The sequence below is a fragment of the Alligator mississippiensis genome, chromosome 2 (genome assembly GCF_030867095.1).
Source record: "Alligator mississippiensis isolate rAllMis1 chromosome 2, rAllMis1, whole genome shotgun sequence".
Classification (NCBI taxonomy): Eukaryota; Metazoa; Chordata; order Crocodylia; family Alligatoridae; genus Alligator; species Alligator mississippiensis.
In genome coordinates this window covers 94,890,781-94,909,358 of record NC_081825.1, presented here as the reverse complement: position 1 = coordinate 94,909,358, position 18,578 = coordinate 94,890,781, and the positions used below count along the sequence as shown (strand labels likewise).

At 41.4% G+C, this 18,578-nt stretch overlaps 1 protein-coding gene across 1 annotated transcript in view; it reads right to left on the bottom strand.

The window, feature by feature from the left end:
• DCHS2 (dachsous cadherin-related 2) overlaps positions 1-18,578 on the bottom strand; it is a 201,443-nt gene that overhangs the window by 34,769 nt on the left and 148,096 nt on the right. The window contains exons 11-14 of the mRNA XM_006264105.4: positions 17,309-17,443; positions 16,854-17,063; positions 13,058-13,915; positions 1,988-2,098 (exon numbers count right to left, since the gene is read on the bottom strand). Coding sequence (XP_006264167.1) covers positions 1,988-2,098; positions 13,058-13,915; positions 16,854-17,063; positions 17,309-17,443 — 1,314 coding nt within the window. The remainder of the gene's footprint in view (positions 1-1,987; positions 2,099-13,057; positions 13,916-16,853; positions 17,064-17,308; positions 17,444-18,578) is intronic.

Below are 18,578 nucleotides of genomic sequence, written 5' to 3'. Positions count from 1 at the left end.
ATGCTGATTGCATAAGAGTGAATTTACCTCGCATATAACAAATTATGGGTCTAAATATGCTCATCGCATAAGAATGAATTTTTACATAAAGAATCCATATAAATCGAGGGAAACCTGTAATAGAATTGATGTGGTGCTTTCCTATTTGTTCAAAGATTTCTTAGGATAATATCTTTCATTGGACCAACTGTGAAGCTGGGATTGAGTTAAACAAGCTTTTGAACGCAAGGCACTCTTCCTCAAGTCTGATTAGCAGAAGCCAAGCACAGCATTGTAAAGAGCAGTAGTGGGAAGGTGTGAGAGAAATTCCCAGGGGTTATAGACTTATAAGTAGCAGACAAGAAAGAGATCAAGGCCTATCAAAAGGGTCATTCTCACCTTTCATGTGTGGAAAGGATTCAGACGTTAGGTAAAATATAATGGGAATGTCTAAAAGGTAATTAATGCTCTGTAGTTAATGCGCATTATGTTTAATGCTTGTATAACCAATTACTTAATCGATGTGCAGTAACTGGCACGACGGGACAGTTGTGCCAACACATCATGTTTTAGTGATGCTAACTGTGCAGTAGCCTAATATTACCGCACAGGAGCATATTAGCATGATTTTTGCCCTGCACGCTACTGTGCAGCAGAATTAAGCTGCTGCACAGTCAGTATCTCATGTAGATGCACCCAATGGACCATAACAACAATATCAATGTTTAGTCCTTGATTTTTAGTGTTAAGCCAGTTTATGATTTTTTATTCCCTAGTTCTCCTTTTACAATGTAAAAAATTGAGCACAAGGATAGTGAAGTCAGAAAGGCAGTGCCTGTTCTGTGAGAAATGTGCTGCAAGAAAGGAGCACATTTTTCAAAACCATCACTCCCTCTCTGCCCTCACTATCCTTGTGCTTGTTCTGTGAGAAATATTCTGTGAGAAATGTGCACATTTCTGGAAAACATGCCTCATCCAGAAAGAAGGATAAGATGCAAATAGGTGTTTCTTCCAATATCTCTTCCTCTGGTATGTTTGAAATGGGTATCTGGTCCAGTGATGGTGGATACTGAGATTCCTTTCTACTGAGATCTGGGAGTAAAGGAAAAAGAGGTCTGAAGCGGCATGTCTAAATGAGACTAATTCTACTGTGAATTAGCGTGTCATGGCAAAAACTGTGCTAAGATGCTAATATGCAATAGAATTAATCTACTGTGCATTAAGCAGCAGAAAAAGACTGTGCACCATTGCTACTACACATTAGCGCTGGCTACTGCACATTTGTGTAGTACCTTATATTAGAGGTACTAAACTTAATTCGCAACACCAACAGTGTATTAATGCACATGTAGATGCGCCCAAGCATAACAAAAGAGATTTCATGTTTAATGGGCTACCCCTATGAGACCTAACTTGGATAGGGTGCAATGTACAGAGGACCGAGTGGTCAAACTTACTGGGAATATTCCCTCAATATATATCTGTCTTTTACAGAACAGCGAGTCTAACAGAATGTCTGAGCCAGGTGGACAGCCCTACTTCATATTAAACTATTATATCATCCTTTTTAATTAAGTTTTTACTTCTCTATGAAATAACAGGATCTTGATTCCCAAAGGCTGGCAGTTGCTAGTCCCTCAGGGCACAAGAGTTTTAAAAACGGATACACTTAAGTCTTATTGTCCTTTCACAGAGGTTTTATACTAGTCTACTGAAATCAGTGGTGTTACTCATGATTTTAACAGGATACCACCATACCCTTTACTTTAGACTAACTGTAGAAAATTGTATTTTTATGTATTTTTAGAATAAAATAACTCATTCTTGTGCTTGGAGGACCTTGTTATATTTTGTTGCCCATAGTTTTTTATTTAAACTAATATTAAGCAATGAAAATACATTTGTATAAAATAAACACAGCAAAGAAACGATATATATATTTTTAACAGTTGTTCCAATAACTAAAGCCCCAAGCAAATGCTTGAAAAGCAAATTTAAAGAAATGTACCTGTCTTGGGGTCTAAGGAGAAAACATTTTCATTATCATTGAAGAGCCTGTATTTTATGCTTTCTCCTGTTGAATTATCGTCATAAGCTTCTACAGTCAAAAGTGAGGTACCTACAGAAACAGTAAGAGTTTTTCATTAACTTAACTGTGGAAGCTCTTATGTGAATGTACTATTTTTTTACTTTATTTAATAACAATGAATACAAAGACATTTGATGATATTAATGTTGCCACTGTCATGACTTACAATAGTATAAACAAAACTAGCAAAAAAACTCTAGCGAAACTCCATCTAACTGGTAAAACTTTTCCTAACAAACTTCCATTGCTCCATAAAATATCATTCTCTTTAGGCTCCAACCGCTTCACTTCATGGGGCAATGTAAAATGGTGGACCTTGCAACACATACTAAACATCAAAAATTTCTTACTGGCTGAACTAAGGCCAAAATTGTGTACCATTAGAGTAATCTCTTTCCCACTGAGGCATTAAAAATTTCCCCAGGTTATGTCTGGACTGGGTTGAGAGCTAGGCCTTCTTACTGAAGAGGAAGTATTTATGGAACTATTTTGAGACGGCCTTCAGGAATTTATCCCTGGCTTTATTCAAGACGTGGTACATATCTCTGCAGATTAATCTGCCGTGTCATTTTAACTTCATTTTTTCATGACCTACTCTGGGAGAAGTGACCCTTTTTGTGAGCTTTAAGAAGACTAAGTTGGAGTCACTGGAAGGGCTGCTTAAATTTGTGTTTACTTAAAAATAACAACTTGGGTTGCTGTGTGTAAAATAAATTCTAAAAAGAAATAAAATCAATCTTAAAATGAATCTTAAATTTAATGAAAATGGCATTGATCTGACACAGCACAGAAAAGACATGAAATAAAAAACTGTTTGCAATAGCAGAAAAGAAAGGTAAACTGAATACGTTATTTAACAGAAACTGTGACAATGTTTAAAACCCATGTATTAAGGTTTCCAAATGGTTTTTCTTTTCAAGCCAGTTATGAAACCATTTAACATATATGGCAATTGATTTTAACTAATTATAATGAAACCAGGTTACTGTACAGCTTAGTCTCTTCCAGACTGCATTATATGTTGGTACTTATGTTATTACAGGAGGCATGTAGTTACTATAAAATGTCCTATTCTTGGAATGGAAATGGAGCATCACTGGAGTTTGCTTTACCTGTTGTGCGGAAAAAAAAAAAAATCACATGCTTAATACTTTTTATTATGTTTTTAAAACAAGATGTATTGTGGCTCATCATTTGCTTTTAAACATGGCAGCCTAAAACAAACAAAAAAACTTGAGTAAGAAAACATAATCTGTGACTAATGGGGGTTTCTTTGTACTAATTAGGATACCTGTAGAACCATTTACAAAAAACAAGCTAAGACCCCAACAACCTCCCCCACTTCCCCCCCCCCCCCCCAATATGATCTGCATCTATACAAACATACAAGCGGAAATAAGAAATGTGCTGCTGCAGGTTATTACATGTAGGACTCTTCTTGGATCACAGGCAACTGATTGCATTTTCACTGTTATGCAGCTTACTTGAATAAAACAGCCAGCAATCTCCATTGTTAGTGTCACTGTGGGGTGATCATACAATTCTGATCCATCACACCCATTAGGGAGAACTAGAAGAACTAGGAGGACAATAACAAAGGTTGGAGAGCCTTTGCAGGGGACCCAGCTTGCAGCCCAGCTACGGCTACATGTCTGTCATTCCCTCAAACTACAGCATCCTTAATGAAGCACTGAAAAGAAAAAAATTCAGTCTCTGAAATATGAGTCGCTATTTCTTGTTCACACAATATCCTCTGACTGATTTTTAAAAGAAAAAGAGAAAAAAAAAATCTGCCAGAAATAAAGGCTGCATCAGCAACTGCATTTGATATCCTGTTTTTCAGAGTATTGTAAGTGGTTCAATAAAAACTTGGTCTGATCTACACATTCTCAGCTGTGATGTCTTTTTCTCATATTAATAAAATTGTTTATACCTTTTTTGGTAGATAGCAAAGTATTTCTTTGATTTCTGATACTTTTTGGCCACGCTGTGGTAATAAAATGGCTTGCATTTAAACAATTACATGAGACAATTTCTATAGACATTGTTTTCATTTTAGATTGGTGCCTTTTAGTCTTTTTAACAGATGTGATGAAACTGTGGAGTCTCTAACAAGGCTCAACTAGGTGCTGTGTGGATATATAGCAAAAGACAGCTCCTGTCCCAAAGAGCTTACAATCTTCAGCATATCTGTCCAATATGCTGTTCTCAGATACAGTTGAACACAACATCATGCACTGTTTGAAACTTCTGACCCAGCCAAGCACAGATGAAGAAGTCAAGATTGAAGTAAGAGCCTAAACTTAAAAGATCCCTGCTGCTTCATCATAGGAATTAAATCAGAAACAATTTAAAACATTTCAAACTATATTAAGTAATCAAATGTATCAGACTTTACATTATAAGAGCAGTGTTCAATCCCTAGGCTGAAGGCCAGGTCCAACCTTGGTACTGTGTCATCTGGCCCACAGGGCTCTTCACAGGTCCTGTGGGGAGTCCCATAAACCCTGGGCCTGCATGCTAGGTTGGGCACACAGGGCAGTGTAGGGCCTTATCCTGGCTCACAGGGACCAGGTTGATGCATCATGGGACTCCTAAAGTCCAATCCCTGGTGGGTAGTGGCACAGCAGGGCCCCTGAAGCCCAATCACGGCTCATGGGGGGGGTGTGGTGCACAATCTGACTTGTGGAGTGGTCCTGCACCATTCATCTGGCCCATGGGACCAAAACTGTGAGCACCACCATATTAAACCTAACAGGTAACAGTTTGTACAGTGTTTGCTCAGGTGGCAAACCAGGCATCTAAAGTATCACAGGTTATATTCTGTCTGAAGACACGTATGCCCAACTCAGTACTGATCTGCTGTACAGTCCAAGCCATTGGGAGCCTAGCCATACGCTTATCTATGCAGTCAAATGACATTCCATATTATTTTCTCCCCTCTTGTATTCCATACATTAAGTCTAGGTATGCCCCTAGTCCTTCTAAATCTATCCCATGCCTGCCTTTGTGTTTGGGGATACGTTTCTTGGGCAGATAAAATAAAAGACTATATATAAGAGGTTAATAAATTTCCCAACCATGTTTTATATGTATTCAAACAAAATAAATGTGAATCCTGCAGAAATAGCAGATGTAAGTAGGTTTTATTGCTGACTGACCCCCAGATTGTGCAACCCAAACTACAATTCAGCTGGAAAAAGGTGCAACCATGGTGAATAATGGAAGGGTTTCTCACACTTTGGAGAGAGCACTAACTTTGTAATTTATTGACTGACTTCTAAAACTGTCTATTGCAAATGTTGTTTATAAAATTTAGAGAGATGAAATATTTAATACTATGCAAAAAGAGGGTTTGCTTAAGGTCACCACACTTGGGATCAAATACTTTTGTTTAAAAAACAATCAGACTACACAGGACCAAAACATGAAGCCTAAATGGGAGTCTGTTTAACTATAGACTAATTGCCAAGTCAGGATGTTAGAATTTGGCCTTCATTATTTATACTACTTTCAGTTTGATTATAATCTGACTTAGATCACTGAGGGTGGGTACAGACATTACACTTAATGCACTTTGAGCATGCAGAATGCGCTTTACATCTGTAACAGAACAAACATTCATGGCACGTAATGCGCTTTAAAACTCACGGATCATGTTCTAAGTTAACCCTAGATGGATGTGTACTAAGCTAAAGCGCTTTCTGTGAGAGTGCTTTATTGAACATCTGTGCTCATTCCCATTGAGGGTTAACTTATAGTTTGATCACTGCCATCCCAGGCAGCACTGTGCAGGGCTGCTCTAGCCTCAGGTAGAATTCCTGTGCACTGCCCAAGCAACAGGCTGGCCCAGCCCCATCGGCTGTCACTGACCATTCAGTGACAGCGTCTGATCCAAGCCCCACATGCAGTTTAGTGAGAGGGTGGGGTAGCAGAAGTGGGGCTTCTGTCCCTGCACCTGCCCCAGGTTGGAGGTGGCTGTGGGGGAAAAGACTTCAGGGTCTCCACCCTACCACCACAGCCTCCCCAGCCAGGCAGTGGCACACTGCTCCCCAGTTGGAGTTGTTGAAGAGGAAGGGCTCTGGGGTCTCCTCTCCCCATAGCACCCCCAACCAGGTAGTGATGTGCCACTACTTGGTTCTAGCTGCAGAGGGGACAGAGACCCCAGGGCCCTTCCCCTGCAGCAGCCCTGGCTGTGACACACTGTGGCATGCTGCAGCTGATGGCTGAAACTATCAAGAGGCTGAGGGGAGGTGGGAGCCCCCCCCCCAGGAGGACCCAACCTACACCCCAAAACCCCACCCAGCAAGCTGGGGGGGCCTCATGGCAGGGGGGCTCCATTCCTTCCCTGCTGCCCCCCTCCCCAGCTGCTGATGACAGTCAGCAGCTGGTGGGAGGGAAGGGCTGGGGAAAGGGCTCTGGTAGTCTCCTGGAAGGCATGCAGGAGCACCCCCAGCAGCTAGTGGACAGGCTGTGAGCCCCCCACACAAAACAGCAAATATCTGTTTAGCTGGCTCCCACTCTAACTTATAGCACTTGGAGTAAAGTGTGATAAGTTAGAGTGCTTCCACCAGGGGCTTTCTGAACTTCTGGACTTAGCCTGAAGTTTTGTCATGGTATTGGTCAGAAGCAGAAGTAATTATCATGTGGAAAATTAATTCATAGATTTCATAATTTCTAGGTCAGAAGGAACCTATTAGATCATCAAATCCAACCCCCTGCTCTGGGCAGGAAATAGCACTGAGGTCAAGTAACCCCAGCCAGGTGCTTCTCTAATCTCCTTTTGAACACCTCTAAGGTAGGGGAAAGCACCACCTCCCTTGGAAGCCCATTCCATATTTTGGTAACCCTCACCATAAAGAATTTCTTCCTGATGTCCAATCTAAATCTACTCTCCTTCAGTTTATGGCCATTGTTTCTAGTAACCCCAAGGGGCACCCTGGTAAATAGAGCATCCCCTATTCCCTACCCCCCCCCCCCCCGGATGAATCTGTAGACAGCCATGAGATCACCTCTCAGCCTTCTCTTGCGGAGGCTGAAGAGATTCAGGTCCCTCAATCTGTCTTCATAGGATCTTACCTGCAGACCTAATTGTTGATAGTGACTATCTGAATATTAAATTTTATACTACATACACTTCACTAGGCCTGATAATATATTATTAACAAAAGTAAGATTTCCAGGCTCAGACTCATATCTAGCAAACCAAATCCTTTAGAGGGTTTAACTAGAATATATTTCTTCCTGAGCAGTAACATTTTTCCCAGAACCATGAAATAATATTACAAAATATAAGAGAAAAATAATCCTACTTCATAATAATCTCTCATATGAAAGAATGTGCTGCTTCAGAGCATACTACTTTTTACTAAATATATATAGTAAAATTTCAGGCTAAAACCTGGTTTATCCTGCAGCTTCCCTAAAATCCCTTTAATCAAAACAATTCTAATTTCCTCCAATTTACATTTATGATATGTTAGTGGGAGGCCATCTGACTGTGGTTTTCTCTTACCATAATTCCTTGGGGGTGTTCCATAATTTCAAGATGGACTGCTTAACCCTGATCCATTAATGTGTCTGCATTAAGGAATGCTGAGGATCAGAGTGGCCTATTCCTTGTTTTCAATTGTATTTTCTTTCCTTTAAATGTACAGGTTCCCTAGAAAAATCTCTCTTAGAGTTTAAATAATTATTTAGAAAATAAATTAAAAAGAAAGGGGTGCCACAGTGCAGTGTCAATAACTACACCGAAAGTAATCTTTCCCCCAAACATTAGATGGCATCTTGGACAGCAGTGACCACGAGATGATTGAGTTCAGGATCCTGAGGAAAGGAAGGATGGAGAGCAGCAGAGTAAGGACCCTGGACATCATAAAAGCAGATTTGACTCAGGAAACTAATGGGCAGGATCCCCTGGGAAGCCAGACTGAGGAGGAGTCTCATCAAGGAGAGCTGGCTGTACTTCAAAGAAGCCTTACTAAGAGTTAAGGAGCAAATTTTCCCATTGCACAGGAAAACTAGCAAGTATGGCATAAGAGTATCTTGGCTTAGCAGGGAACTCTTCAGTAAACTAAATCACAAAACAGAAGCTTATAAGAAGTGGATACTTGGTCAAATATATAGGGAGGAGTATAAGTGCATTGCTTGGGCATGCAGGAATGAAGCCAGGAAAGCCAAAGTGCAATTGGAGTTGCAGCTACCAAGGGATGTAAAAGGTATCAAGAAGGGTTTCTACAAGTATGTCAGTAGCGAGATAAGGATGAGGGAAAGTGTGGGTCCTGTACTGAATGGGGGAGGCAACCTTCTGGCAGAGGGTGCAGAAAAGGCTGATGTGCTCAATGCCTTTTTTGCTTCAGTCTTCACAGGCAAGGTCAGCTCCTGAACTACTGCACTGGGCAGCACAGTTTGGTGAGCAGCCCTCAGTGGTGAAAGAACAGGTTAGGGACTACTTAGAAAAGCTGTATTTGTACAAGTCCATGGGGCTGGATGAGATGCACCAAAGAGTGCTGAGGAAGTTGGCTGATGTGCTTGCAGAGCCATTAGCCATCATCTTTGAAAACTCCTGGCGAACAGGAGAGGTCCCAGAAGATTAGCAAAGGGCAAACACGGTGCCCATATTTAAGAAAAGGAAAAAGGAGGATCCCAGGAACTACAGACCAGTCAGCTTCACCTCAGTCCTTGGAAAAATCATGGAGAAGATCCGCAAGGAATTCATTTCTAAGCACTTGGAGGAGAAAAAGAAGATTAGGAACAGTCAGTATGGATTCACCAGGGGCAAGTCATGCCTGGCCAACCCGATTTCCTTATATGATGAGATGACTGTCTGTATTGTTTCAAGGAGACCAGTGCATGTGGTATGCCTTGATTTTAGCAAGGCTTTTGATATAGTCTCCCACAATATTCTCCAAGCCAAGCTAAGGAAGTAAGGGCTGGATGAATGGACTGTAAGGTAGATAGAAAACTAGCTAAAGCATCAGGCTCAGAGAGTAGTTATCAGTGGCTCGATGTCTGATTGGCAGCTGGTATCAAGTGGAGTGCCCCAGAGGTTGGTTTTGTTCAATGTCTTCATCAGTGACCTACAGAATGACTTAAAGTGCACCCTCATCAAGTTTGCAGATTACACCAAGCTTGGGGGAGTAGTAGATATGCTGGTGGGTAGTACTAGGATTCAGAGTAACCTAGACAAATTGGAGGACTGGGCCAAAAGAAATCTCATGAGGTTCAACAAGGACAAGTACAAAGTCCTTCACTTAGGATGGAACAATCCTATGTACCAGTACAGGCTGGTGAGTAACTGGCTGGGTAGAAGCTCTCCAAAAAAGGTTTGGGGTTACAGTGGACAAGAAGCTGAATGAGTCAGCAATGTGCCCTTGTTGCCAAGAAGGTAACAGCATACTGGGCTGCATTGGTAAGTATGCTGCCAATAGGTCAAGGGAAGTGATTATTCCCCTCTTTTCAGCACTGATGAGGCCACATCTGGAGTACTGTTTTCAGTTTTGGACTCCCCCTACAGAAAGGTTGTGAACAAAAAAAATGGTGAGGGGCCTGGGGGACATGACTTATGAGGAAACATTGAGGGAACTGGGCTTATTTAGTCTAGAGAAGAGACTGAGGGGGGACTTAACAGCAGCCTTCAACTAACTGAAGGGGGTTTGAAAGAGGAGGGAGCTAGACTGTTCTCAGTGGTGGCAGATGACAGAACAAGGAGCAATGAGGGAAGTTTAGGTTGGATATTAGGAAGAATTTTCTCTCTAGGAGAGTAGTAAAACACTGGAACAGGTTGCCCAGAGAGATGGTGGAAGCTCCATCTTTAGAGGTTTTCAAAACCCGGCTAGACAAAGCTTTGACTAGGATGATCTAGCTGGGAAGGGTCCTGCTTTGAGCAGGGGGTTGGACTAGATGACCTCCTGAGGTTCCTTCCAGCCCTAGTTTTCTATGTTTCTATGATTCCTGGAGACATTCAATCAATCCCCCTCAAAGCAGCATATACCATGAACATTCAACAGGACTGATGGATGCAGGAGGAAGCAAAATGAGTTCAGGACTATCCACTAAAGATACACTGTCCCCACAACCCCTACTTATAGCAATAGAACATCACAGCTAATTTGAAACTGTTAGGTCAACCTGAATAAGAAGAGGGATACTGTAAAAATCTAGATGTGGGGAAAGGCTTATATCTTCCTGCTATAATGGTGCTCCGCAGACATGGATTTTCCTTCTCAGTCCTTCTCTAACCTCTCCAGAGAATACTCTAGAATACTTCAGGCTAAGGAATATTCTGAGGTTGGTCTTCATCAGTCACTCTTTTTGGAGCTGTTCCAGTTTGTAGAAAATATTTGAATATTTTTGAGACAAAGTGAGAGAATGAAAATTATCCTCTAACCTGGTGTTTAGGACACCCATCCCCTGCTGTTAGCACAAGAGACCAAAATCAAACCATTTCATTTCAATTTAAACAAAAAGGTTTTTTTATATATTATTTTTTTCTTGATGATGTTGCTTGGCCACTAAAACTCACAAAAATGATTTAATTGTAGAAACCTACCAGGACCTACAAGTGAGTCTGGCTTGCAGCTTGTAAGATGTACAAGACAAAACATGGGCAAACAATTTGTAGCCAATAATTTCAGCAACAAAGTTAGCTCTTTACTCTGCTCGCCATCATTCAGGAACATATTTGATTTTTATCAATTTGTCAGAAAACTATTCTATGATTGCTTTACATTAACACATTTCATTGCATGTAGCGCTCACAAACTCTATAGCCATTTACTAACAACTTGAGAGTTTATCATTCCCACAACATTCTTACAGTATAAAGGAATATTGCTCTTATTCTGCAGATGGAAAGTCCAAAGCATAGACAGGACAAATGACTTGTGAAAAGTAAGAGCCATTAGGTGGCAGATGAATCACAGCACAGGTTATATCTCCCCAAACATCTGGCAAATTATACAATAGTATTTAAGTATGTGAAGGCTGTGAGAGTTATTCCTGTGTGACTCTTGCTGTGATCAGTTTATCCCTGAAACATAAAAACCTGATCACCAGTATGTACCAGTATGCATAACTATATATCAGATACAGTTTTCAGCTACAGTTACTTCTGAAACACCTTGACTAAATGGAGCATTTTATTTGTGATTAAACAGTGAAGCCCCTTTTAAAAACTGTGTATAGAATTTAATGCTGACCTCCAGGAGTACAGAATTCTACAGTTATACCCAGAAAAAAGAAAGTCTAAACAGACCCTATGTGTATTCCTTTATCTACAGAGAGTATTTAAAAATGTAGGATTCTTTCTATTGTTTGTCCTTGAACAAGTCTGGTTAAATAAGAATTCCTTGCACAATTCTTTCAATAACTAGGGAATCATTCAAAGGGTCTGTGTTTTTTTCTCCTTACTTCTTATTCACTCTATTGCAAGACTTATGCTGTAGGAAAATGTTGGAGTGTTCCTGAATGCAGTTTACTAGTAACGTTGCTACAACTAAACTCATTTAGTGCAACAGACATGGGTGACTGGTGCCTCCCGAGTCTGAGGGGGCACCAGTGGGGCACGACCTGGGTGGGGGGGGATCCCCCAGCAGCCAGCCGGAGACTGGCGAAGCCAATTTCAGGAGGAGACACAAGTGCATTCTGTGCCCCCTACCAGCTGGAGTGCTTGCTGTCAGGGGGGGCACCAGCACTCTCAGGGGGGGGCATGTGCCCCCCCCCATACCCTCCCTACATGTCGCCTATGACAACAGATACATAAAGGCCTCATCCAAGCTTTCACTTTGCCCTGTTAAAAAGACAGCCCTGTTCCTTTGATGTTACAAAGTTGCAAGTATAGGGGAGAGTCAGGTCAGGGACAGGACAAAGTTAATTACTTAGTAAACACAGTTGGGAAGGGGATTGCACCAGGGTGAATGTTAACTGATTAGGAGCCAGCAGCTACTTAAGTCCACAGCAAGGGGTCTTCCTTTGCCCCCTGGGGCACAGCGTAGAGAGATTCAGCAGAGATGCCAGGAGCAGCAGACCCAGCCCTGGAGCAGCTTGCTGATAAGACAGGCTGACTGGGTGTAGGTAACTATGACAACCAGCAAAGCAAGGAGGTGAGAAAGAGAAGAGAAACTTACTGGCTGAGAGAAGGTCCCATGGAGAAAGGATCCGCTGGTATCGTCAGGAAAGAAAAGAGAGTGGGACTGGAGTAGAGCTGACTGGCTTGGGGGAGTGGGCTGCACAGTGGTGGAGAGAGAAAGGAAGACCACGAGCTCTCCACAGCCTGTGGGGAAGTTACTAATAAACCAATTTTCTTTTATCCTGCTTCTGGGGTGATTTACTACACCTTCTCTCATTGGGGAATTAACTTCTTATTCTTCCATCACTCCAAAGTATGGCAGGCGAGCCCCAGGGAGAGATATTTTGTTATTCACCCCCACCCAGCCACACACTTCATTTACTGAACTACTAGCTATATAATTATTTTACATCATATAGTCAAGGAGGGCTTTTTCTTTTTTTTCTTTTTTAAATTAAGCCAACATATGTACACATACACACTCACATAAATAAATTCTGCCTTCACTCTCACTAGATATACACTGGCAAGGAAAGCAGCACAGAGTAAATACAGAGAGCACATAACTAGAGTCATTTTGCTGATAAAGAGCTGTCCAGGGATGGACTTAAGAGTGCAGTATCCACTATTTCTCTTTAAAAAAAGAAGCATTTCATTAATGTGAGTAAAGCCATGTCATAAAAGCAAAAGCCTGAGACTCCTCCAGGCCAGCAAATCAGGCTCCTTTTGGCTCTAGTACACTGGCCAATAAATAATAGTTTTCTCACCCCAGAGTTTGCATACATAGCCCAAACCCAGCTGAACTTGAAGTTGCTGTTATATGTGAGAAAAAACATGCTCCCTATTCTGTTCATCACCATTAGCACTCCAAAGGCCAAGACTCTGGCTACTGTATGGACATGACTTTGTCTGATACTCACCTGCTTCACTATTTTCAGGCACAGTTATTTCATATAGTCTTTGACTAAATGAAATCTCCTCCTCTTGTTCCCTTGTAGAGACAGACAAGAGAGCTGTAGCTGTCCTCGGTGGGAAACCTTGATCTGAAGCCATTACAAAAAGGTGGGTAGTGAAGCCTTCAGAAGGCATAGGCTCTTGAAGAGTAACCTCTCCTGTCTTCATGTCAATCTGAAACATAGGTTCTGGTACCATAAAACTAAAAACTACAGTTCCATTTGGCCCCAGATCCATGTCCTCTGCTCTCACAGTGACTACTGTCTGATTCACAGAGGTTTCAGCAGACACATAAGCCATGTAAGGGTTCTGTAGAACAACTGGATCATTGTCATTAATATCGTCAACGTACACCATAATATTGGTAGTAGTACTTCTTGGTCCCTGGATGCTACAGTCACTTGCCACAGCTCTGAATGTATACTGAGATCTGGTCTCCCGATCCAGGGCTTTTGTTGTTATTACAGCACCAGTTGCACTATTAATAGCAAATGCTCCAAGGGTGTCATCAATGAGAGAGTATACAACCTCACCATTCAGGCCATCATCTTCATCAGAAGCAAACAGCTCAAGAATTACTGATCCTTCTTCAAGGTCTTCTCTTATAGAGGTTTGATAATGGCGCTTTGCAAATATAGGACTGTTATCATTTTCATCCAGTACTGTAATCTGCAGCTGTGTTGTAGAGCTTCTTAGCGGGATGCCCAAGTCACGGCACTCAATAATAAGGGTAAAGTTGTTGGCATCCTCTCTGTCTAAGCTACGAGTGGCCAAGAGTTTTCCTGAAGTATCATTTAGAGTGAAGTATTCCCCAAAATTTCCACCTTTAAAATACAACAACAAAAACAAAACAATGATAATCTATTACAATTTAAAGAAACCCCTAACCAATACCTACTTTGGGGGCCAGATGAGTGGTATGGGATGGGTCCATAAGCTAGATGAATGGTGCTGGGTAAGCCCCATGGGCCAAGTAGGGCTCATAGGCCCCTTTCCCCTTGACATGCTGCATCCAGTGTCTGCGGTGCCTGCTCCAAAATAGTGAAAAAAAGTTCAAGATGACACCACATGCAGCACTTGTCCCAAACGAGGTGGAGTGAGTGCTGCATATAGCATAATCCCAGGCTAGCCAGAGTGGGCAATTAATCTTTCATGCAGGGGACCTATTGCCTTTCCAGCCCCCACATGCTGGATCAGGCACTGCAGGCCTGCACACAGTACCTGTTCTGGACCTGTGCTGCACACAGTGCCTGCCCCAGACCAGCTACAGCATATGCTAAGGGTGCTGGATCCAGCATGCAGGGGCAGTCCTGGACTGGTCCTCTGTACATGCCACATTTAGCACAGGTTCTAGACTGGGCACCATGTGTCCTGGCTCTGCTCATGGGTCTGGTTCAGCTTCTGCTGTGTGCGGCATGTGGGTCAAATCAAGACATGGGGCCAGTACATAAAGGGCTGGATAATATGGCTCTGCAGGCCAGATAGGCCATAACTTTGACACCCCTTCCCTATGTTAACTGTATGAACATGATCTAACATCATATAGATGGTGCACTCATGGGCCTCTGGCATATATCCCTTCTTTTGTAAGAATCAAAACCTGCGTTTCATTTAAATTGGTGTGTCGCAGTGATAGTAAATACAAAATGTCATACCTATTTACAGAACAGATGCTTATCCTTTCATTTTATGAATTAATTTTACCAGATGCTTGTCCTTTTCCCCAAATCAACACATCTTATAAAATCTACTGCCACTATGCTGCTGGACAAAGTGACCTCTTTCCAATCTTGGTTACAAATTCAAAAAATCTATCAAGTATTATTGGCAACAATTGTAGTTACTTACTTCTTGCTCTCATCTACTAGCCTGTCTCTTGGAAGTCAATTAAACTTTTTATTATTTTTTAAAGCTAAAAGTAAAACTCTGGAGCAATGGATTTGAGAGATAATTAAAATGTTTTCAAAAAGGGAGAATAGAATAGCATGTTGTAACAATGCACCCAAACATTCCTGGTTCAAGTCAAATCACAGTCCTCCAGCATCCCAGCAGTCCTGGGTTGGGCTGTGCTGTGTGCTCCAGAGAACAGAGCTGTCCCTGCCCCTCTGCTCCCTAGCTGAAGCAATGAGAGCTGGCTGACAAGGGCAGGAGGGGGGCGGGGGAGGTCAAGCCTGGCTGGGGATGCAGCCCAGTCTAGGGGCGGGGGAGGGGGAAGGGGGAGCTGCTCCTCCCAGGCAAACCCCAGCTGGGGGCTGGGGCCAGGGAGGGGGGTTAAACACCCCTTCCCCTGCTCAAATGTATTGGTGGCTGCAACTGTGGATTACAAATCCCAGAGGCACCTGGAAGCAGGAAGAGGAAGTGATAAGCAACCCTACAGGGTCCTGTTGCTGTAATTCTGGACTGTCAATCCCAGAGACCTTGGGGGCAGCTGGAAGAGGAAGAGAATACACAGCCAGAAAGCCCTGCTCTAGCTCACTGTCTTCTGGCCTGAGCCACTGAAGGCATGTAGCTGCATTTCCTGAATCAACTCCACCAGGTTAAGTACCTCCAACCCAATCTGTCCCTGTAACAGGGTCCTACTCCAGGGGTGACCATAATGCCCCTAAATTTTGAGGGCCAGGTTAGCAGATTTAACTATTTGTGGGTAAAAGAGGCTTTTAGTAATTGGAGGATGTTTTGGGGTTTCTATGTGGAAGATGAAGAGAAGGATCAGATTGGAGACCTTAATCTGAGAAAGGGTTTGGAGGATAATAATAAAAGATACAAAAATAAAAAGGACATTAGATATTTTAATCCAGCATTTTTCAAAGGTGGGGAATCATAAGGTGCCTATACACATATATTGAGACTGCTCCGATGCACTGTAATTACAGTCCATTAGAGCAAACTCAATTAATCGAGTCTGCCAGAGCGTGGTAATTACTATGCTCCAGCAGACTACAGTGTCATGTGTACCAGCATCTCCATACTGAAAAATGGCAGGTGTGCCTTAATTAAAACTCATTTGATGAGCTTTAAACACCCCTACCTCCATTTTTCAGTGTGGGGACACTGATACATGTGATGCTCCAGGCACTTCAATTAGAGCCACTCTAATTAAAGCACCCTTCCTCCCCCCGCCTCCTGGAGCATGTGTATAAATGCCCACTATGCACAAAATTAAGAAGAGGCCTTTAACTCTACAAGGTAAGACTAAAAAAGGGCAAAATTAGGTTCATTTTCCTGAAGGAAAGCATTACAAAGGTATGCTGCTCTACGCCATCTCCTACCAGTGCAGAACTGGCCCCTACAGTGTACTTTTCTATGCTCTGCATCTCCTTTTAAATCTCCCAAACAATTGAGTTTTCAGCACTTCCCCTTCAGACACTGTCCTCATTCAAAAGAACTTTCTGAATGCTTTTAGTTTTTCCTTCTCTGGTGATTACACCATACATATACTTACAGATGCTTACCATGCTTCTCTTAACCAGCAAGCTATATTTAGGCCTGAATTCCTCTTTATAAGTTGAAACTTCTCTTTTATGCTCTTCTAAATCTAAGGAGTAGACTGAGGTGGTGATTTGAAAGTCTTCATCAATGGAGGATATGGAAGAAGGGCTTTTCCAAAATAAAGAAAGTCTTTGGATTCCATGATAGACCACATGAGACCTGGCAGCTGGATTAGCTGAGATAAGAACTATTTTAAAACCTGGAACTGTTGTTTAAATATTTGTATAACTTACTTGGCATTTGTACACATGCTAATTAAAGATCATAACTTACCAATTATTTGGTATCTCAAAGTTCCATTATTGCCAGTATCCATGTCTGCAGCCAATGCTGTGTGAACTACGGTAGGTTCTTGGTTTTCTGGAATTTGCATTTCAGAGACAGGAAGAAGAAACTCCGGAGTATAGTCATTTTCATCTAATACCTTGCAGACAATAGCTGCTGTGCTGGATAAAGAAGGCATTCCACTGTCTCGAACCAACACTGAGATGTAATATATAGAAACCAATTTTAATATTGGTGATATTAGTGTAATGAGGAATCTTCAACAATATCAGAAAATCAAAGTACATGTGTTATGAAGAAAATATACAGCTACTCTTTCTTCCTGAACATCATACTACTTTTAAGTCAAACAACATTGATAAAAGATAACATTCTAAGTGAACCCACTCTCCATAGTACCTCCACCCATTTTACAGTACCGTATAAACTTCTCAGACTGTTACCTTTAATACTGAAAATCTCTTGTGACTCCCTGTCAAGTGATACAGTTGTCATCACCTCTCCGGTATCTGAGTTTATCCTGAAATTTTCATATCCTGTTCCTGGTAATATTTCATATTGCAGCAGGGAATTTATTCCTTAAAAACATAAAGGAAATCCCAATAAAATACAAAAAGTTTTAGGGTTTATTGATAACCACTATTCTGACACTATTATACTTTTTCAGTAATCTTTTATTTTGACAAGGGATTACAGATGATCTGGTTTGTGAGTCTGATCCAGCCTGTGGACCATCTCCATGCCATAGGGGCAGATGAGTTTGATACTCCTGCTGTACAGTATGTGATCACTATTATACCAGATCATCTCTGGAGAATAAGCAAGCTAGCAAATGCAGCAGCTATTTTTTTCTCCTTTCAAAACGCCTTGCCTCTTGCATAAAGTGAGAAATCTGATTCCACATTCCTATCCATTACGAATTCAAAATAATTTCTCCCATATTTTAGTTTCAGTGCTCTCCTGAGAAAAGTATAACGTCATTTCCATCATTGGTTATACAGTAAGGTCATTCACACTATTAACTTTAATGAGTCTAATCCTACATTACATACAAAAGGCAGCAGCCATTCATCTTGTACTATTGTGCTGGTTTAGTTTCAGCCTTTCACAAGTTCAGTTCAATCATTTTTCTTTGCATTTTTTAAACAATCAGTCTTTTAGTAGTGTAGGAATAGTCAGTACACCTGGAAAAGGACAGAGCTGTTAGGAAATGTTGAAACTCAGCCCTTCAGGCTTGAACCACATAGGCCTGATTTCATTTACACCACTGAAAATCTGGATGAACTCCTCTAGAGATTATGATCTATGTAATGTCAGTGAGAGAAAAGGCCTTATAAATTTAAATGTTGGCCACTGCCTCGCTTCACTTTTAAACAACCTTGATAAGATACCATAATGAAGTCATTTTATTATGGAACTAACTCCTATAAATATATTTGCTTTTAAATTAATAGGAAGAGGTGACACATTCATACATAAAGATAAAGTGATAAAAGACAAGAAGAATAATCTATAGGTAAAAGAAACTAACAATGGCAAAAAGAAACATGAAGAACCTCCTGCGAAATTGAAGATGAACAACTCACTCAAATCCATTCCCCAGCAAAATTTATATTACGTAAATTTTGAAAATACCCCTGTACTTCTAGTTGCTCAAAAATGGCTACATTAGCTGATACAGACCTCATTAACTACATCTGAAAGGGAGAAAGG